This window comes from Cygnus olor, chromosome 1 (assembly GCF_009769625.2).
Source record: "Cygnus olor isolate bCygOlo1 chromosome 1, bCygOlo1.pri.v2, whole genome shotgun sequence".
Lineage (NCBI taxonomy): Eukaryota > Metazoa > Chordata > Aves > Anseriformes > Anatidae > Cygnus > Cygnus olor.
Window position 1 is genome coordinate 192,770,996 of NC_049169.1, and position 22,490 is coordinate 192,793,485.

General features: G+C 38.3%; 1 protein-coding gene across 1 annotated transcript in view; it reads left to right on the plus strand.

Annotated features, from left to right (window-relative positions):
* GUCY1A2 (guanylate cyclase 1 soluble subunit alpha 2) overlaps positions 1-22,490 on the plus strand; it is a 161,157-nt gene that overhangs the window by 97,718 nt on the left and 40,949 nt on the right. The window contains exon 6 of the mRNA XM_040544124.1: positions 10,311-10,454. Coding sequence (XP_040400058.1) covers positions 10,311-10,454 — 144 coding nt within the window. The remainder of the gene's footprint in view (positions 1-10,310; positions 10,455-22,490) is intronic.

A 22,490-nucleotide genomic window follows, 5' to 3' on the forward strand; every position in this document is an offset into this window, starting at 1 on the left:
GGATTTATTTATTTATTTATTTATGTTAGCTAATTGGGATCTTGCTGTTGCTGCTGACAGACAGTATCTCAGCACTAGCAGCCAACACACTTGTGCAATCTCTTTTCTGTTACAGAGTACTTTCTGGGGGCAGGAACATTCTGTAGTGCACTTTGAAAGGCACATGGTGCATGAGAAGATAACAGCTCACCCAGGGTCTTCTGAGAGTTTCACAAACTAAGTCATCCAAGTCTTTGGCCATCCTGGCTCAGGAAAAAAAAAAAAAAAAAAAAAAAAAGATGATAACATAGGAGCAGTTTTTTATATTACACTGCAGGCTGGGCATGGAAGCAATTAAGTGAAGACATGAATTTTTGTGTCCTGCTGTAGTAAATGGGTAAAACGATGTTTCTAGACTTCAAAATGGAATGAATCATGCCATGGAAGTTCATTTTTCTCATCACTGACAATAGAAAGATTATGATTGAATAGTTAAAATTAGAGGCTTGACTTTAGTGTGACCAAAGCTAGGTAGTACAAGTCCCACACTGAATGACAATATTGTAAGTTCATTACTGATTTACAGGGATGTATTTGGGAGAAGGATATGGGTAGAAGGACATATGGGGAGAAGTCAATGACATAGAATATGGATATTAAATAAATTGCTGTCTGTGGTGAGTGCTGAGACTGTTGCCTTAATATAAAACTGGAATGGTGAAGATCTCCCTTTTCTTCGGTCTTTGTCCCATACCAGTTAAAAAGGTATTCCATTTGCAACAGAACTAGAAGTCACAGACAGGAATAATGAAATCCGAATGAAAAGTGTGGAACACCACATTGCCATATACCATAGCCTTTCCCTAAGTTTACAGATCTACAACTTAGGGCAGAAAACAGATGAAAGAAAAGCCCACTGGGAGATACTGATGACTTCAAAAGTTTCTTGTAGAGTCAAATGCAAGAATTTCATCTTAAGGATGAATTTTGCAGTATTCCTTTAAATGGAATACATTTCAGCTTTCATAAAAGAAATATGTCGTTTCAAGGTACTTTGTAATTTAGTCTTGCAGTTGGAATGAAATACGAGTAAAGAGGATAATGAAAAATGTGGGAAGGCAGAGGTCTGTACTGCAGTAGCTGAGAACACTTCCCAGATTCCCATTCCAGGTGCATTCCCATCCTGAATCCTGGTCCCATGGGATGGGAAATAAGAAACAACCTCCTTAGATATTTGTACATTCCCTCAGGAATGCAAACTAGTTGTGCAGGAAGCAAAGATGTGCTCCAGTAAGCCCAGATTGAGGAGTATGCACAGAACTTAACTCTGATGAAGAGACAGCCGGGGAAATACCTTGACTGTGCTCATTATTTCCAGGTCTTCAAAACAAATTAAAAAGCTTGAAGTTACTGATATTTTGTTTGTTTGTTTGTTTTGTTAGTGTAATCATAGGAATCACTTAAACTTCATATTCTCCAATAAGTGTTGTTTTGAGCTTAGATTTATCTTTGAGTGGAAAGGAGCCTGACATATGGAGCATATGCAGGTTTTGCACTTGTTCATCTATATTTCTAGAGATCAGCTTTTTTCACTTGTTTATCTGTATTTCTAGGGATCAGCTTTACTAAAGGACTGTTTGGTTTCCCAGCACTTGCCCTGTCCTGCTTCTAAAACTCACCTGCCTCTGTGACCTTCCATGTTCAGCCTGCCCTTCTGCCTCTTCTTCCCATGGTCTTGTTAGAACCTTCTCTTACATTGTTCTGAGACAGAGAAGGTGAAACTATGCTATTTACAATAAAGAACTAGTCATCTAGACTATCCTCACAGTCAGCAGAGGAAAGTATGATTTTATAGGGTAAGCATGAATCTTTTTTAGGGTGAGATTCATCTTTTTAGTGTGAGATTCATCTTTTCCCAAAGGAGATACTTAGCACAGGTCAGATGACTGTTAGAATCCCCACTTCTGTCCATGGGTTGCACGCTGAACAGAGAGAGAATAACTGTCATTACATTATAGATCTCTCTGGTTAGGTGAGCCAAATCTCACCCACTTAGTGCTCACCTTATCAACTTATCTGCAGCCTATGTGCTTGAAATGTTGCTTCTTCCCTGTTAGTGCCATCTACTTTTCATGTGATTTATTGTTATGTTTTTTTAATCATGTTATCTTCCTTAATGTAGTGTCATATTCTTTAATGCAAGGAGTGTATTTTGATTGAGTAAAATGTAGTTTCACTGCATTTTAATTTCTCTTATGCAATCATCATCAACCCAAATTTATGTTTTTCCAAATTTCATTGCTTTATGTTATATTGACACTGGAGTAACTCCCTTCACCACTGAGCATTGTTCTGTCTCTCAGTAGGGTCCCTTAGAATACTTGACAGATTAGTTCAAAGCTTGACTTTCCATGACTTTTACAAATGGAAATGATGATCTTCGTGCAAAGAGGTAAGTGCTGCATACTCCTGTAGGAACAATCAGTAATGTCTGGGATTGACTGTAAGAGGCAATGGAGTATTCAAGGGTCCTTAATGTTAATGCTGATTCTGTTCACTTTTAGCTAAGAAGAGAAATATAAATTGTATTTCATCAGCCAAGGAAACTGAGGTGGTAATTTCACTGACAGTCATTAGAGAAAGATAAAGGCTGACATTCTGGCAGATGCTAATATGCTGGTTGATCACCAGGGAAACCAGTGTGTTGCAGCTCCAAGCAATGCAACTCTGTGGCTCAGCTGAGCAGTAAAGTTATCTGTAATAAAATATGCAGATTTTTTTCTTTTCTGACTAAAGTCCTCTCCTCTCCTCTCCTCTCCTCTCCTCTCCTCTCCTCTCCTCTCCTCTCCTCTCCTCTCCTCTCCTCTCCTCTCCTCTCCTCTCCTCTCCTCTCCTCTCCTCTCCTCTCCTCTCCTCTCCTCTCCTCTCCTCTCCTCTCCTCTCCTCTCCTCTCCCCCTCCTCTCCTCTCCTCTCCTCTCCCCTCCCCTCCCCTCCCCTCCCCTCCCCTCCCCTCCCCTTCCCTCCCTCGTAATGTGAAGTTACAAATCAGAAACAAACAAATAAACAAACAAACAAACAAAAACATCACCACCTCCGAACAACAACAACAACAAACAGATTTCATTATTGCCAGTGAGGGAAAAATAAAAATATTTTCTGTTACTTTAAAGTTTCTTTGGGCAATTTAAACATTACATCATGAAAAGTAATTTATATAGCAGATTTTTCTTTCTGAAATTAGTAACAAAGGGAAAAATCAGTGGCTACACTATAACCTCAATTATCTAATTGTCAGGGGGACACTATAATGGTCCATCTTTGACAGTAGTGAATGTTGAAACTTGAAGAAGAGCAAGAAGCCATAATAGCTACTTATGAAATATGGCAGACTTTTTAGCCTTTCATTTTGAAATTTATGCCATGAAATGCAAGGTTATGTTCTTTATGGATGCACCTAGATCAGTGTGTCTGTATATGGGGACAGAGAGGAAACATGAACAGGCAATGGGTGAAATGAGAGCCAAGTCTTTTAAGATGAAGAATAACACTTTTGTGTGGGGAAAAAAATTACACCCAAGCAGAGTTAGTTTTCTCAGTGAGAAGAGTCAAGGGAGAAAAGGGAAGAACATTAAATTACAATTATCTAAGTCATTACGCCTTTCCCTGCTGCTTATTTCTTTATTTTCATTTCTCAAGCTCTTTAAGAGGAAACTGATATCATTGCAACTGCTGTTCGTTATTATTTCAATCTTATAAAATGAAACTTTATAGAATATCTTCCAGCAATAGGAGACTTTCTAGCTATTGGCAGACTGCTCATAAGTGATAAGAAACAGTTTAGTAATAAGCTTCCCTTCAGCTAAATATAGCATATACAGTTTAAATGCTGTGCCTGTAAACAGGGTGTGCAGTGTAGAGAAACTGTTTAATATTCCAAGTTTACTGCCAACTTAAAATCATAAAATACATACTTAAGCAGAAATAAATATTTCTGGTGATTAAAATAACAGAAACACATGAGACCATAAGCAGGATTTGATGCATTTAGAAACATAACTGAATTTGAAAAAGTATCTGTTACTCTAAGGAAGGAGGATAAGAAATCAAAGACCTGGAAAAGGCTGAAGAATACCTATGTCTAGTTACTCTATTAGGACCTTGTTAAAAGTGGCACGGGGTCTAAGAACAGAGAAAAAAAAAAAAGGCTGCTTGAGGACCTCTTACACCAGTCTTTTTTGTCATTCCCAGTAAAAAAGTAAGAATAAGTAGGTGGAAGAAAATGGGCTTGCCCTTGCCTCCATTCCTCTTGGTGGACATTTTCTGTGAGTTTTTTTTCATGAGTTACTGTGCTTTGACTTGAGTGGATTAGCTCTGCTCAAACAAGTAAAAGAATTAAATGAATGTAAAAATGAAACTTAGATTGTCTTTTTGCATCATCTGATGAGGTATAGGCAGTGTTACCCACCAGAATTAAACAATTTGCTGTAAGCAGGCCTAAAGTATTAAAGTCTATAGGTGTGATACAGTAATAAAAATTATATACATAAGTTATTTACTTTTAATTTATATTAATTTACTTTTAATTTATAATAATTTATAATTTATTACATATATATAGTTTATTACATAAATTATATACATAAGAATAAGCCAAATAAACTTTGAACAGCAATATATTTTTCCTCATACATGTGACACGTAAAGGTTTCTTTTGCTCAAGAAAGAGTATCCTTGAGCAAAAGATGCTTATGAAATATTTATGTATACACTATCCAAAGTAATCTTGTACACATTTGTTCACCTGTGTATAACATGAAGATATCCAGGAGTATTCTGTAGTTCTTCATCCTGAATTGCACAGTAAATTTTAGCAGTCAGTTTTGTCTCAAACGGACAGCCAGCTTTAACTAAAATCAGTAGTGCAACTTGCATTGAGGGCTTTTATTTCTGGATGATACTTTGAGGTAAAGACAGTACTTCAACTGTGTTTACCTCTAAAGTGAAGGCAAGATGACTATGCGTTTACCTCTAAAGTGAAGGCAAGATGACTATTTGTTTCCAATTAATTTATTTATTTGGAAAAAGAGAGTGTAACAGTCTGTACAGACACTGGCATGGATTATTTTAGGGTGATTATTTTATTTTAGATATTCACTGTGGAGTGATACAATAAATATGTACACACACTTGTGTGTATGTAGGAGATAGAAACAATAGTACACAAGTACCCTTCAGAGGAAGATAAAGGATCTACAAGGGGCAAGCTGCTAAAGGTAGATGTTCTTCATGAAATAAAACAGCAATTTTTGAACTTTCATTCCCATTCTTTTATGCATAGTTAATTTTTCAGTAATCTGTAGTAATTTTTACTAATCATAGTTAATCTTTTAATCGTGTAATGCATAGGAACACCTGCCCCAAACACACACGTTACTTTCAGCTCTTAAATAAAATCAAGGTGATGAGCACTCCACTGTAACAGTTATAATCCAAATTATCTATTAAGCTTTTACAGTAAACCTGCTGAGAGAGACAGCTCTACAACTAAAGCCAGTTCTCCCTCCACCTGCTTCTTTCAGTGCATTTAATTTTTGTGATTGCTGTAGGAATTTGCAATCAGAATTGGCACAAGAATGACCACCAAGATTGCATTTTTGATGCTTATTTTCAAGCTGTGCTTTGAAAAAGGTGCTAGTAAGATTACTTTGAGTGTTGGGATTCCTGAGTATTTTAGATGAAAATCTTATACTTGCCATTACAGGTTTTGCTTTCAAAATGATCTTTTGCCCCACCTCCACTGTGTGTGTAAGACTGAAATAATGTGTGACACTTCAGAGCCTTCACTGCTTTGAGAAGTTCATATATGTAATTCCCGGTGCATCTTCATTTATTCACGAGGAAAAGTACCACACTTTCCCTTCTGAACTGTCATTGATCAACACCCTGACTATATACCAGGGGGACATCATTTAGCTACAACTTCCAGTTTTTCAGTTAACGTAACAGAAGGTTTAGCTCCTGGTAGTTAGAAAAGACCCACTGGAGTTGCCCCAGGGACAGTCTATTAACCTCTGTTCTCTACTAACATTATTGGAGAAATTATATTCTGCCTGCTGGACTCCTAGGTTCATCTGCAAATCATATTCCATCTAAAATCCATATGAATTAAGGATAAGTAAGTGACTGTAAGATAATTACTGTAGAGCTCAATCTCTATAAAATGTACTGTTCATATCTGTAACAGGCAAACTGTATCTGCAGTGAGTCTTACGCATTCTCACTATACAGTGTTCAGCAGTCTGAGCATATCTATCAAGAAGCAGTTTCTTAACTGTAGAGTGCACACAATTACTTCAATTACTTATGAATCTTAATCTTTGATGTGTTGTGGGGCCTGACTGAAAATCCTTTGGCCATCGTCAACGATTTGGCAAGGAGTTACAGAAGGCTTGAGAGGAGACCTTTGTATAGCAGTGTAAGTAGCTGCAATGATTACTGGCTTCTTTCATAGTTAATTAAATATAAAAATGATATCCCATATTTTTTATAGATTGGTCTAATTTTGACATCTAAGTTCAACCTCCCTTCTCTTCTGTGGTATAATATATATTATTCCCAATTATGAAAAATCCAGTGAAGCTGACAGAAGTGAGTGTAAATTAGTCATAAGGGATGAAAAATGATTAACAGTAGGCCAGGCTGTCAATGAATGGCTAGAAATATTAAGACTATTAAGAAAAAATATTTAAATAGAACTAAAATGTACTCAATCTTAATAAAGGTAAAGCTGTCAATCATATGCAAAAAATGGCTGAAATATTCAACGAGGACATTTTGTTTTTTAAAAGAAACAACATATTGCATGGTTGCAGTAGCAAAATACCCTTGCCCGTGTACCTGTCTATAAGGATATGACAATCAAATATATTAATGCATTATAATATTCATATTACAAAGCCAAAAACTCAGAAGTTAGTTTAGCATCAGGTAGAGATTTCCTTTGAAGTTTGATTACTGTGCTTAGTTTGATTAGCATGATATTGGACTGAGAGCAGCCCTGAGAAGAAGGACCTGGGGGTGCTGGTTGATGAGAAGCTTGACATGAGCCAGCAATGTGCACTTGCAGCCCAGAAAGCCACCCATATCCTGGGCTGCATCAAAAGCAGCGAGGCCAGCCAGGTGAGGGAGGGGATTCTCCCCCTCAGCTCTGCTCTTGTGAGACCCCACCTGGAGCCCTGCATTTAGCTCTGGGGCCCCCAGCACAAGGAGGACATGGAAGTATCCAAACGAGTTCAGAGGAGGGCCACGAGGATGACCAGAGGGCTGGAGTACCTCTCCTATGAAGACAGGCTGAGAGAGCTGGGGTTGTTCAGCCTGGAGAAGAGAAGGGAGACCTTACAGTGGCCTTCCAGTACCTAAAGGGGGCCAATGGGAAAGCTGGGGAGAGACTCTTTGTCAGGGGATGGAATGATAGGACAAGGGGGATGGTTTTAAACTAAAAGAGGGTAGACTTAGATTAGATATAAGGAGGAAATTCTTCACTCAGAGGGTGATGAGGCCCTCGCACAGGTTGCCCAGAGAAGCTGTGGATGCCCCATCCCTGGAGGTGTTCAAGGCCAGGTTGGATGGGGTTTTGGGCAGCCTGGTCTGGTGGGAGGTGTCCTGGCACATGGAGTTAGATGATCTTTAAGGTCCCTTCCAAATCAAACCATTCTATGATTCTATGATTCTACAGTTATCTTGAAGAGCATCAAACAGAGCTGAATGCTGCTATTTTTAGCTGCATTGAGTAGTACCTTCCTTTTCTTCTAATGCTATTGACATTTACTCTGATCAGGGAATTATAAGAAGTCATGATGCTTTTTGAGAAGGGATTGGGAAAAAAATAACCGCTGAGAATCGGAAAATTTGCCAAACCTGATTTTGAAGGAGGACTGAACCAAGGTTAAAGTTTGGTTAAGATTCAGCATGGAAATTCCAGTTTAAATACTTAGTCGGGGAAAATCTTAGTAGAGACTGAAACCAGTCACAGAATGGTAAAGCATTGGACAATCTTACCAGTAATCATCACATCTGGCCTTAACTAGCAGTTCAGTCTCAGCAGTCCTAATCATTCCCCTGGTACTCCAGTATTTTCATCAGAGGAGTTTCATAGGGACATACACTTTAAAAGGTATCCTTCAATGGTACTACTATAATTTTTAATAATTTTTTTCAGAGTAAAGTTAAAATGAGGCAGCTGGATTCTCTTTTTCCTGGTAGTACTCTGATATATATGATGCAATTCTGATGATGCTACTCATTCTGTGAGTGCAATTTAGCTGTTAAATTGGCTTACATGGTTACGGAAATTTCTGAAGGGGAAGATGCTAACAAAATAAGCAGGTCTGCCTGAATATTGCAGGAACAGTATGTGGTCTCAAATCTATATTTACTTAAAGTGGTGTAATGCAACAAACTTTAGTAGAAAAGTCATTCTGAAATTAAGTCATTCAACAAAGAGTAAAATTTGTATTTCATTTTTGTATCTGTCATCATAGATTCAGCTCTGTGTAATGCATTAGTAGTAATGCATTAATTTCTGATCAAATTGGTTATGTTCATCCACAATTTTAAGGTTGACAATGTCCACCTATTTGGATTTCTGTTAATTCTTCCTTCTGTAGCTGAAAAATTTTGACCATCCATTTTTTATCCATCTAGAGTGTCTTTTTTATCTTGATACTTTTTTCTCATTGTGATCATGTGTTTTGTTCTCCAGTTTGTACATTTTCCACCCACCTATTGCAATGTGCTTGCCCATCCATCCATCTTTGAAAAGATGACCTAAACTGCAGGGATTTGTCAGTCTCTGCTTCTCATGGACAGAGATCCTGACATATAGACTGGGTAAAATGGGCAGGCAGACAGGGGTATTGATTGCTCCCACATGTTTCTCTACATGCAAGTACTATTAGGAGCTTCTAAAAGTGAAGATGGCTAGCAGATGCCTCAGCTCTCAGTTCATGAGAAATCCTGAGCTGCTGCTGTATATCCTCCTGTATGATCACCAGGAAAGACTAAGGAGTTAAACTTGGCAATGGGCTTGTAACAGCTTCTGACTTGCTCATACTGCTGTTCTAGATTCCTGCTCTGGATACATTTACATATAAATGCTTACTTTTCAAGATATTACCTTTAATTCTACTTCTCAACACTGGAAATTAATCTGCAAAGGTCCAGGTCTACTACTATTAGTAGAGTCCCCGCAAAAAGAAGAATCAACTGTATTTGTTGAGTATCTCCTTGCTTAATGCACGCTTCTTTCTCACCCTAATCTTCGCTGAAGCCTTTTCTGCCATTCCTATAGTGTTGTGGGTAGGGTGAAAGCCAAATTAGTGATGTAGCAAAAACCAGACTAAACCTTGAGGGCTGAGTCTGACTGGGCATGTGCTCACAGACTTTGTGCGGAGCATGCTGCAGATGTGAGGGCAGGCAGACTACAAAACACAATGCTGTCAATAAAGCTGCAGAACTCAAGGGCGTCAGTATTTCTCAAGCTTCCTTCATCCAAAGCCAGAGGGCTTCTGTAATTTCCTTTGTTCCTGCTTCCTCCTGAGGGACAGCTTTCTTTAAAGAAAATCTAGGATGAGTGATAGGTAAGGCCTGTCTGAAGAGACCAGAGGGAACAGTCTGCTGAACTTGATGCCTGAAGGTAGGGAGTTCAGAGTCAGGTAGCCCTCACAGTAGAGAGAGGCAACATTTCTTATTTGAAAATAACAGAGACAGATGCAGTCAAAAGTCTGTAGCAATAACATCCATTTTTAAATTCTTCCCCATACCAGAAAGAGCTCCCTCCTAATGAGAAGTCATAGACTCTCGACTGTTTTTTATGGTGACATTTTGCTTCTTCTAATTCTCTTCCTAATGTACTTTTCTAGCAGAGCAAATAATAATTATGAGTTATAATCATGTGGTACTATTCTTACCAAACAACAAACTCAACCGGAATAGTGCCAACCAAAGCTGCAAGCAATTTCTCATTTAGGAAAATAGAGTTTTCTGCATTACTGCTATGGAAAAATGTCATATTTCAGCTGATGGCATACATTGTTCTAGACGTAATGATCCCCTTTGTTTATAATGTTGATGAACCACTATGCAACCGCTTGTCAGGTTTTGACTGCACCTGTTTGCAAACTCAGGTAATTATGCTCCGTTGTCTAATTGCTTATTTTATGGATGTTTTGCTCACATGTTTTTAAGCAATGCTACTTGATTGCAGATAACTAATGGTAGCGATCTCTTCTCATTATCGTACTTTAACATTTGATTTGTCTGATTGCTGCAGGTGGAAACAATAGGTGATGCATACTGCGTTGCGGCAGGGCTCCATAAGAAAAGCCTTAGTCATGCTAAAGCCATTGCCCTGATGGCACTGAAGATGATGGAGCTTTCAGAAGAGGTCCTCACTCCAGATGGGAGCCCTATTAAGGTAACCCCTTTGCTCTTTATTCTCAGCTAGTCAGTGGTACATTGGCCTGATTAATTCCATTGTTTTCTGTTGGTAGAAATCCACTGCTAGGAAAATTTGAACTTGCATTAAGATTTCACAATCTTTTTGTGAGCATATATTTCACTGGTGCCCGTCGACAATCACAGCTACTTTAGCAAACACAGCAGATGACACAAAATCAGTAGAGACCTAAAATGCACATTATGCACATTTTGGTGAATGTAGCGATCTACTTTGGACTAGCTGTCACTTTGTCATATGCATTGAATGCTTATCTGTAGCATTATGCACAATTCGGTGCACTCCTGGAGCCTTTCTTCTAGTTCAATTTAGTGTGAGAAGACAGTTCACATGCTTCCGGACTGTCCCATGCTACAAGCCAAAATGTGTGATGGCATTTGGAAACACATTTCAGAAGTAGGCTCCTGATCTGAACTTCAGCACTATTGTGAAGGCACTCAGTTCTGCATCTCTGAGGGGCACATGTCTCTTTTAAAAATAGTTGATCTGAATAAAAGAGTGTGTGGACTGCCTGCTCTTTCTTGGTGGTAATGTACTTGCTTCCCACACAACTCCAGTTCTTTCTACTAGATTGATATGGGAGGCAGCAGGAGGTGGAAAAACATGTCCATTTTGTACCATTTTAAAGTTCCACTCTGCTCTTCTGCTGCTTTTGATCTTGCACTGACCTTGTAGCTGCTAGCATTTGGAATGAGTGATATTGAAGTAAAAGATGGAAATTCAGTGGGGAAAAAAAGTCCATGCATTTCTTTTACAAGGTTTGGATTACATATTGTCTTCATTATGTGTACTCACTCCTGTTTCTGGTTAAATTGTTCTTCCCTTAACGCACACTTTTTGTTTTCAGAGGAAATGGAGGGATTATTTAGAACAATAATTCAACACTGTCTAAAGCCTATAACAAAAGCCATATGTAGCTGGATAAGAAGGCAGGACAGAGTTCCCATGGGATAATTTATATCATTGTTGAGCTGCACTTTGCAAACTGCAATTTCTCTTATCTATTAAAAATGAGGGTTGCAAACATGGATTTTTTTTCCAAGAATTCGAAGACATTTTGAGGTTTTAAAACTTGACAGAAAATAGATAAAACTCAAAAAAATATTCAGTGCTGCTGAGATGCTTCTTGAGCAATGAGATTATATATTACTAAATTCCAACCTTTCTCTATTAATTCTCTATTAAATCAAATCTTGAACTATACTACTTGAACTCTTTGTATGTGGTGAATCAAGAGAGCTTTAATCCAAATGAATTGTTATGCCCTGAAAGGAGAAAGGAGAGTGTGGACACAACGCATCCAAGCTAGAAATTCTATGAAATATGGCAACACAATATAAAAATGAAAATATATTAAGTTCTGGATTAAATATTTCCATTTTTTAGTATTGATGGTTTGGTTGATTTTTATTTTTTTTTAATTCCAGAAGAAATATTTATTTGATTACTGCAAAATGTCCACATATCCAAAAGCATAACTTTTTGTAAAAATTCCTTGGACTATGGATGTGGAAGAAAATTTCTGGAAAAGCTCACATGTGCATTTATCAAACACAGAATAAGCATTAAAAGACAAATGTTTTCTAAAGACTGAAGAAGAGATAACATTTTAAGTTTTGATGTAGCTAATCATTTACCAATTTATGAAACTGGTATTCATTTACTCCAATCAAAATAGATTTTCTAGATTGTTTGATGATTTCTCTATTTTTCCAATGAGTATAGCTGATTAATACATTCTATCTAAACTGTCATATACTGCCTTCCAGATCCTCTCCAACTTCTTACTTTCTTATGAATGATTCCTGCAATCATAGGGAAATTTTGAAGGTGTATGTTTTACTCTTAGAGTCACAGTTTGTGGCTGTTTTCATTACTACTGTAACTTTTCTTTTGGAAAATTCTTTATGGTTTCAATGACTGCATAAGAAAACCTATAAAAGAAAGACTATGAAGGCAATGCATAGCAAATATGCTTGCATAAAGAAGAAAATGCTAAGAATAACTGCATATGTTCAAAAAGTCCTAATGAACTTCCTTTTGAATTCAGAACTATCAGTTCATCATAGCTTATGCTGAAAGTAGAGGTACTGAGAAGGTCCTCAGTCGGCATTAGTTATCCTGTTTTCAGTTTTAAGTGTGAGTGATTTCAAAGCTGGAGGGCTGGTGATACCAACTCCAGGGTGACAAAAGCTTAGGAAGTTATTGTTGCCTTTCTAGTGAGCCTGTTAATTCATGTTTAAAAAAATGTATCATTTAGAAAGGCATCTTGATTAGATTTTAAATATATCAGGGTTAGGATTCCTCTCACCTGGATTTCTACTCTGTAAAACTATAGAAATAAGGACTTTTGGAGAAGTCTACTCTAATTTGTCCTAGTTTAGGTATCTACTCTTGTATGAGATGAATCACACCCTAAAATGTGTATTTTCTCAGTTGTCTGTAAGGGAAGTCTGTAGACCTAGCCTAAATGTGGCTGTCTACACTGTAAGCTTCCACACTCTGTCAGATGAATCCTCCTACAAATGGCAAAGAATGCATAGTTTCTTGCTGATTATGTCAATGATCGTCACAGTTAAAAGCATATGTACTACTTCTAAATTGAATTGGCATGACTAACTTCCAGCCAATGCTGAGTTGCATAGAGTGGTCCCTGTATTCATTAGTTTTTCACAAAACTGTGAAGGTGTCCATTGTGCCACAGACTCCTCTTAATGAATACACCGTGTGGATAATCCACCTGAAGTTTAAGGAACCCCTAACTGTAAAAGTTACAATGGTCTCAGCTCAGGACCATTAATAGGAAACTTATTGCTTCACACACCTTGCAATTAGGCCTCACCATTAAGAGTTGAAATTTTAACTATTATATATAACATTAACTGTAAATGTGAAGTATACTCTATGAACTATGAAATGGCCTCACTTCTAAACAGTGAACTACAATGTATTGTAATGTGGCTACTTTGAACTGGTCCTGTTGATGTGGATGTCAAAACAAGTGCAGTATTTTGACTATATTTTGACCTTAATTCATATCTGTGATTCATGTTACTGAGATCAATTCGCATCCCCTGAGTCCTTGCCAAGAGTTTCAAATATAGAATACTGATTCAGGTTTTGTTTTCTTGTATTGAAAAACCTGTATCAGTGTTTGGATATTTGAAAACTTGAAATCAGAGGGCACTTTTCCTCATGCTGAACTTTCTTTTGATATTTTTGACAGTTTCGTGAACAACTGTGACCTTCATTCTTCGTGATGGTTTACTAGCTATTTTGAAAAAAATAAAACAATTACTTCACCAACTCTGAGACAAATTTTCAAAACATAATTCCTAAAAATAAGGGACCTTCTGATCTCAGGAGTAAGCACAGTGTTCTCAAGTTCTCCCCCCAAAACTGGCTGATAAACCTTAACTGAATAGGAGGAAGTTATTCTCAGCCATTTTATATAATATGTGACACCACAGTAACTTGAAGTTTGATTTCTGTTAATAGGCAGATTATTATGGAACAGTTATTCTGTTCTGACTGCATCTTCTAATAAGTAAACACGCTATAGTCTTGTTGGTGTTTGCACTGGATTTCTTTTCCAGAGGCATACCTCTTGTTTAAGTTCTCTGAGATCAGCAATGGAAAATGAGTTCAGAAGTTGTCCCTCAGCTTAGTGGGTGTGACTGATCACCATGCACATTTAAGATGGCTAATTTATTACATATGCAATGGTTTTTTTAGGCAGACTCAAGTTATGAATCTCTTTGGGTTGTCCTGCTTGCAGAGATTTCAGCTCTAGGGAAGCCTAACACTGCAATTATGAAATGTAGTGCTTTTTATTTGATGATAACTCAATTAGATACATCTGACTTTATGATTATGGTTTACAGAATATATATATTTTCTAAATTACTTTGATGAATATATTTTGTTGTCATCTCAGAACTGAATTTGCCATAATGTAAATATTTACTTTTTTGTACTGCTTGAAATGATCATCCCCTGTGATAACAGCTTATTGACATCTTACTGAATTACACTTACAGAGCCCCAGAGAGGGACTCGGGAAGTTAGGGAGAAAAAGTAAATGAATGAATGAAAAATACTGTAGCACATAAGTGGGAATTTAGGATAAGATTTTCACCTGTAATGTGCATTAGCAGACAATCAAATTAGGTTTGTTATCTGGGTTCACAGTTACCATCTGAAAGTATTCATTATACACTTTATGAAAAATCTGCCCCTTAGAGCAATACGTGTGTGAGTAGCAATGCTGATGGGCCTCAGGATGGTGCCAAGGTGTATGAAGCAGGTCTGGTTTATATCCAGCCCCTGGTCTCACCCTGTGAGTCAGAGCTCCTAGCATGCTGATGAGGGCACTGTGGTATGCAGCTGACATGTACTCCAGCATTTATCACTTCCAGCATAGCCAAGGGCAGTGGAAATGCACAGGCAAGAATGAAGACCCCAAGCCTGCACTCCTTATACCAGCGTGAATAGCCTGTGATTTGCACAGTAATGAAAAAATTTTTGCAGAGAGAGAGTGGGATATATTATAGCAGCCTCCACAAGTCCTATCATCAGTGTTGTAACACAGTCTGCTCTTTTTGAAAGAAATATTCGTAACAGAAAATGGGCTGACAGTTCTCCTGTGCGTGATGGAGGATACAATATTTTTTACTCAGTTCTATTTGAGGCAAAATCCCATTACTATAACATGAGCTAAGGCCTTAGTACAAAAGAAGGACTTCTGGCTCAGAAAATGATTGTAGAATTGGATGTATGTTTTATCCTTTCGGCAAAATGCATTTTAGTCTCGCAGCTCTCATCTGATTTAGTGTCTGCACCACTAATTATATGTAGTGCCCTATGACTGTAGTTTGAAAATATTGATTTAAAATTCCCTTCTACATTTAAATGAGCATTACTTGAATTTAGGATATTCTTCATATTTTACTGGATTTCTTCAGATAAAGTGGAAGCGTGTTAATTTTAATAGCTAGAGATAATGCTGTAAGAAGAATTCTCCAGAGCATAGACCTTTAGAGATAAAGGTCACAAAGCGTATCTCATTTAATGTGTTTAAACCCATCAGATATTATCAATGGCATCACTTTTTATCATGCTTCAAATCCTGCCCAATTATTTAATAAGCAGTGTGTATCCCAAAGACACGGAAAGGCCTCCTCTGCAGTTTGTTGTTAAAAGGACTGGCCTGGCAGAACATACCTAGTTTTGACTAATGAGATTTTCCTGAGAGGTTATTCTGTCAGATTGCCAGCTTTTTTTTTTTCCTTTTTTTTTTTTCCTTTTTTTTTTTCCACTGTGTGAAGGTGGTCCTAGTAGGGCAGTGAAGAGATACAGAACAGGGAACACACTGAGGAAAAGTGAATGATTTAACATGAAGCTGGAGAAATTAACTGCAATTATGTAGATTTGTTGTATACAGGTGATCCTAACTAAAACATACAGTTTGGACCATACCACAGTAATTCAAAACATGTTTTAAAAGATGTTCCACGACAGCAGAAAATTGTCATGTATATTTCAGATTCTCGTGTTAATAATAACATGAGAATTAGGCCTGTAAATGCTTTAATCAGAAACTGAAGCAAACACATACCCTCAGTTTCTCTCTGCTTACCTGCTAAAAACTAGTTCATGAAATAATCTAAAGTGGAGGAGGTTTTCTAGCTGATGCTGGCTTCAGTTGGATTAATTAATTCTCAGGTGAAGTAGATGGGACCTTGTGTTCACTGGGATTGCAAGGCACGTGGTCTAGTCCTTGGCTCAATTGTTTCCTTGTTATCAAGATACGCTGCATTTGCAGCTTCTAACTTTCAGATGTGCATTGCCAAACCTGTTTTCCTATTGGATTTATAAACTACACTCAAACAATTAGTCTGGTACTAACACTATCAACACAAGAGCCTGTCTTTGTCTTTCAGATAGCAAAAGAAAAACAGCATGGCAGAGGGAGATTTTCATATTGAGGGTGGGATTAACCTCATCTAATTTCAAATACTGACAGTGTAGGAAAATGCATCAAAATAGCTCCCTCTGTAAAAGGAGAGAATATAGGTATTTTAGTATTCATCTGACATGCTTTCAGTGTCTACTTCATAATGAAATATTTGAATAAATATTTATCAGGTAAGTCCTACCTCCATGGTGAGCAGGCTAATGAGCTCTCAGATATATGGATGATCCCAATGGAGGGAGCTGGACTGAAACACAGGTTCAAATCTTTGTTCAGTCACAGCCTTCCCATTTGAGTTTTAGATGTTTTCCAGGCATTCCATAGTTCAACTTCCTAAACATACAATGTAGGTGAGAACTAATGCTTTGCAAGTAAAACCATTTCTGCAGCACGCCTAAGTTGTCTGACTTTACAGCCACGCCACCGCATTAGTTTGGGTTTGTGGTGTCTGTTTATATGCCTGTGTTTGTGATGACTGGAACAATGAAAGCCTGATTTTGATAAACCTCTGATCTCTGCTTCTGAAGTGGTAACTATTAATGAGCATGAACTCTGGCTCCTGAGTAAAGGTGTGAAGAGACAAAAGGGCTCTCTGTGCTGGAATGGTTCATGGCCACAGTGAGAAGGACACATGGCAATGGCAATGAGTTTTAATGTGTGTAGCATCTTCTGCCTGCCCATTAAGTGTTCCCTTTTGCATTATGGTAATATGGCAGTTGGGCCCAGAACACAAGTAGAGTGAAAGCACTGACATTTGCTTGAATATATGCTTTTTATGAGTTTCTAAATGAAGCAGCCATTCCCAAACGTACAATGAAGGAGTGTACTTCAGTGAGCGTTATCTGTGTAATCCTTTTCAGTGCATCTTGCCTTTTTTAAATTTAGATTGTGGCGTGCTAGTTAGTGGTCCTCACCAAATGTGCATCTTTACGTAAGCAGTAACAGGTTGTCTGCTTTGTTTTAAGTTGTTGAAAGGATGACTGCTGATGCAGGCATTCTCATCAGCCGTGTGTGAAGAGCTGCGGCGTTACTGCAATGCTCCTTGCTCCATCTGTGGTCTCCTAGCAACTTCGCCTTGTACCTAATGTCTAAATCAGCCTCTATAATATCCTACTTCAGGCTGGATAGCCTCAAATAACTAATTTCATTGTGTTAAAAGAAAAAAAATCAGAAACAGTTCCACAAAAGAAAGACTTTCATTAAGAATATTTTGACTAAAAATGGATGAAGAAGCCAGTGCAATGGTGTTTAGTTTACAGGCTTACCAACATTTGGGCAGCATTACTCCTTTGGGGAGCCTTCAGAGCTGCATGTTTCAGGGCAAAACTCAGTGCTTTTTCTCAAGAGTGTGCATTGGAAATGGTAACCCTAAGCCAGCTCTGGAGACAGTTCCCTGGACTTGAGTAGAGTTTCAGTTCCTGCTCCATACCTGCCTTTGGAAATGCAAAGTGAGAGAAGCTGGTCTCCATGGCTCTCTAGGCTTCTGGGAAATTGCAGAAATTGCAGGTTTTATTAGGCTATCCTAGGGGAAAAATTAAACCTTCCTCAGTCCTCCAATCATTTTCACTCAAGTGTTTCCTTTTGCCTGATTTTAATAATAATCTTTATTATTTCAAAAACCACACCCATTATTTTCAACTTCCATTCTTTGGAAGGGACTTTATCATACCCAGTTATATATTACACCCACTGTATGACAATGTTACTGAATATGTGTTGCAATGACAAGGGTAAGTGGGGTTTAATATAACTACTAGGTGCACAACAGCAGCTTTGTGGAAGAGGTTGGTCTGAAAAATCAGACGGATATTTATTCTGCTGAAGAAGGATGTTGCCCAAAGGGTTGGTTGTTCTTTCAGATGGCATGCATTTCTTGCTTTAATCAGGTAGCAGAGTAAAATCTGTGGTAGATGATAAAGGTAGACTTTTAAAGCTACCAGGGCTTGATCCTCCACAGCACGAGTGTCAGCCTGCTGTGGTTGAAATTGCGGGGCACAGAACATGATATCAGGATTGGCAACACAATGTAAGCCCAAGCTGAATGAATTAATTACAAGGCCATATATGAAGATATTCTTTTTCTGACTGCTGGGAGGAAGAGACCTGAAAGATGAGCAGAGAGCTAATTAATAACATGTGGATCACTGGGAAGAGAATTTGCCTTTGGACCTGGGCATTCTCCTCTCATGCATTGCTTTCTTTGACATTCTCTCCTAAGAGCAGGAATCACAGAATCATTAAGGTTGGAAAACACCTCCAAGATTATCTGGTCCAAGTGCCCCCCTACCACTAATATTATTCACTAAACCATGGCCCTAAGTACCATATCCAACTTTTCCTTAAACCCCCAGTGATGGTGACACAAAGCCCCATTCTGTCTACTCTTGTCTCCATGGCAAAAATGAAACATACTTGTAAAAAACAGGGTACGTACCCAGGGCACCTTGTGGACTTTTCTATTATTAGTTCACAGTGACTACTCCACATTCACAGCAGTTTGTGATTCACAGGATTTGGGTTTAACTGACTACAGAAATGCATCTGTAATTCAGTCATATGTCCTGTTCACTAAGGCAGGCAAAACCCTGCTGTGATTGATGTACCTAGTTCACAAGTTTGTCCATGTACCTCACAGTGAGCATTCATTACCTCCTCCACTTGACATAACTAAATGCAGAAAGAAGACCAGAGATGGTTTAAAGATTTAGTTCCTGCATGGGATTTGTGGCCACAGGATGTGCAGCTGGATTGTGGGGTTAGGTTTAAGGTCACTGGTCTGATTCTCACGGTTCAGCGGTTGTTCCAGACACAAACGCCTCCAAGTAATGTACCATATGTCTGGCTAGTAGTAGAGCTGGTTGGGAATTTTCCGTGGAAAGCAGTTTTTGGCTGCAAACACTAAATTATCAAAACCAAAAACCTCCATAGAAATGCCTGGCCACATTGTCATAAGTCAAGAATATAGAATTTTTATTTTATGAGATTTTTTTCTTTTGCTACAGAACAGCAAATAGATTAGTGACTAGAACAATCAACTGAAAAAGAAAAAAAAAAGGAATTAAGACAGAGTAAAGGATTGAAGTAGTGTCCTTTGAAAAAAAAAAAAAAATGTTTTCTTGGCTATCGAGGATGGAAGATATCCCACAAAAAACATTTTGTGTTGGGGCAGTTTGCACAGCTATGAAATTGCACATTTTGGTTTAGACTTGCTCCACTCAGTGGTGTACTTCCATGCTGAAGCTGAAATTTTCAACTCTTACTATTGTCATCAACTCAAACTTTTATTCAGGCAAAAGAAACCAAGCAAACAAATGAAAAAGCAGGAATCAATACAACCCACTAGGTTAATAAATAATCAAATCTGAGATGTACACTGGAACTTTAGGATGTTGACATTGTTCTGTCTTCAAAAAAACAACAATAAATGTTTACAAAGTGAGAATCACCACGTGTATACTGATATTATGGATTTGTAAAAAAAAAAAAAAAAGGTCAAAACATTATATAATTTAAAGTTATCCATGAAAATTTAAAGAATTGGGCTAGGGAACCCAGGATGGCTGAACGCTGAGCTTTTATTTCTGCTAAGTCAGGAGTCTACGTCCCTGAATATCTGATCTCTTCTTCCCTCAAGTGTGTCTTTCTGTCATATAAGACCTAAAAGTCAGGTTTCCGGTATCAGCTACGAGAGTATTTTTCCTGTCTCCTGAGATGGAGAAGAGATGGAAAACACTACACAAAAAATAAATCAAAGTATTGATAAGACAAAATACACAAGCGCATGAAAAGTCACAGAAAGTAACTAGTAGTACACTGAGAAGCAAGCACAGATTTTTGCATACAAATAGTGCTGTATTGGCTTTTGTGGAGTCCAGCCACATACGCATGAACAGAAAATGCTGCTAGTTTTGAATTGCTTCCTCACTGAATTAAAAGGCACAGGTGCTCTGACAAAGACCTCTGAGTGGGAATTAGAGGGGAAAAGACTTTGCCCTTTACAGCTGTAGAGGTGGTCTCTACCTGGATGTCTGTGTTTCCAGCTGCTGAGATACTGCCAAGCAGCTGCTGCCCTGTGCTGTATTGCTACAGCATCTGCCTCTCCTTGTGCTTCAGTGTCCAAGCTGTCTGCACCTGATTTTTGGTCTGCTTCTCTTAAGGAAGCCTCTTCTGGCCCATGCTACTGATAGGAATGAGGAACCTCCTTTACTGTCCTCTATCAGGTACGTCGTCTTTTCCAGGCTGTGTAGTATTTTATTTTCAGAACCACCAGTACTTCACCAATGTTCCTTCATTTTCTTTCTTTCTTCCAATGGTCCAAACAGTGGAGTTGCCTAATCCAATTGTTTTTAACTGGAGTCATACAGTGCCATTAAATTGTGTGTTTTAGCAGGCAAATCAGCCTCCTTCTTTTATCTGACCCTACTCTGTAAGCAAAAGATGGTGTGTACCCAGGAGCCCTCCGGTGTGGAGAAATAACACATCCTCCTGGATAATGCAACTTGGGCATTCATTGTGCTAGGTGACAGTGCTAGCATATCTCCCTCCTCTTTCACCCTCATGCAGATAGGAGAAAAAGACCCAAGAAATGTCCTTTTTTTCCATTTTCTTCTCCCCTCTCCTTTGTTTCCTACTGCATGGATACTTTTGAATGAGGTTCACTAGAAGTAAAAAAAAAACAACAAAAAACGGAGCTGAGCTGCTCCATGCCTACTTTTTTTATACTGCATATGTTCTGTTATGCATTTAAAAGGTGTAGCTCTTGTCTATTCTCCATGACTGACTAGTTACCTTGTCCCTTTGTCAGGTTTCTCCATCTGTTAATATAATTTTGCTGGGAGGACTATGCTCGCTGCAGAAAAGGGCCCCCACCAGCCCCCCCAACAGAAAGATTTTCCATCTTGCAAGGAAGAGCACCTCGGTAACCCTTGTCTTTTCTGGCCCTGAATTGACAGCAGAGCCTTGCAGAGATTCCCAGAAGAGCTGCCTTGGGTTGTGTCTTTCTCAGCCCCACTGGGTAATCCTGTAGATATGTTAACCTTTATACAGCTCTGGCTCCATACTTTGTTGTCCACAGTTAGGGGATTTTTAGAGGCAGCTGCTAGCATCCCTTTGCAAGACCCAGGCAAAGCAGTTGTATTTTTTAATGAGAATTCACTACTTTTCTTCCTTCATTCCCTCCACACACATACTTCTGAGAGTAAAAGTCAAAGTCTGCTGTTTTAAGCACCATTTAGAAACCTCTATCACATAACTGTTGTCATTATGCTGTGCTAAACAGTGAGTCATGATGCTGTGCTATATTTGAGCGAACAGTTCAGATGGGCGGTGGATGCCAAAGGATAATACTTGGCCTTCTGTTTGAAGCTGACAAGTTCAGAAACATTGTTCAACTGTTTTAGAATAGTTTCGTTCCCTGAGGAAGAATGTATTTCCTGTCATAAATAAATCCATAAACTAAACGTTTAATGGTATTTCAGCTTCCTTTCATATGAGACATAGAGCATTTGGAAAAAATGTCAGTACTTCAGAGGAACTTGCGACAGCTTCTTCTGTTCAAATGTCGTCCTTAAATTTAAACTAGAGTAAAAGTCATTCAATGTAAATAAAGTGCTTCAAAGACTTCATATTCAATAACCTGAACTTTTCTGTAGACAAAATGATCTGTATGTTCTGGTATATCTCATGTCTAACTTGGTTTTGCATTTATATTTGGGAGAGAAGAGGAGAGGAGAGGAGAGGAGAGGAGAGGAGAGGAGAGGAGAGGAGAGGAGAGGAGAGGAGAGACATTAGTTTTTAATGGAAAAGAAGAAGAAACAAGACAAAATACTTTAAGGATGCTCAGTTAATATAGGGGCTTTTTAGCTTCTTCCTAGCATGTGAGCTATTTGATTAAGGGAATAAAAAGGAAGATGATGGGTTAGGTTGTACTGGAATTTCTCCCAGCTGGCAGAACTTGGAAGCATTCAAGAGATTATTATCCAGCAGGAAGACATGATTCTTATGTGGGTTTGAAGCTTTCT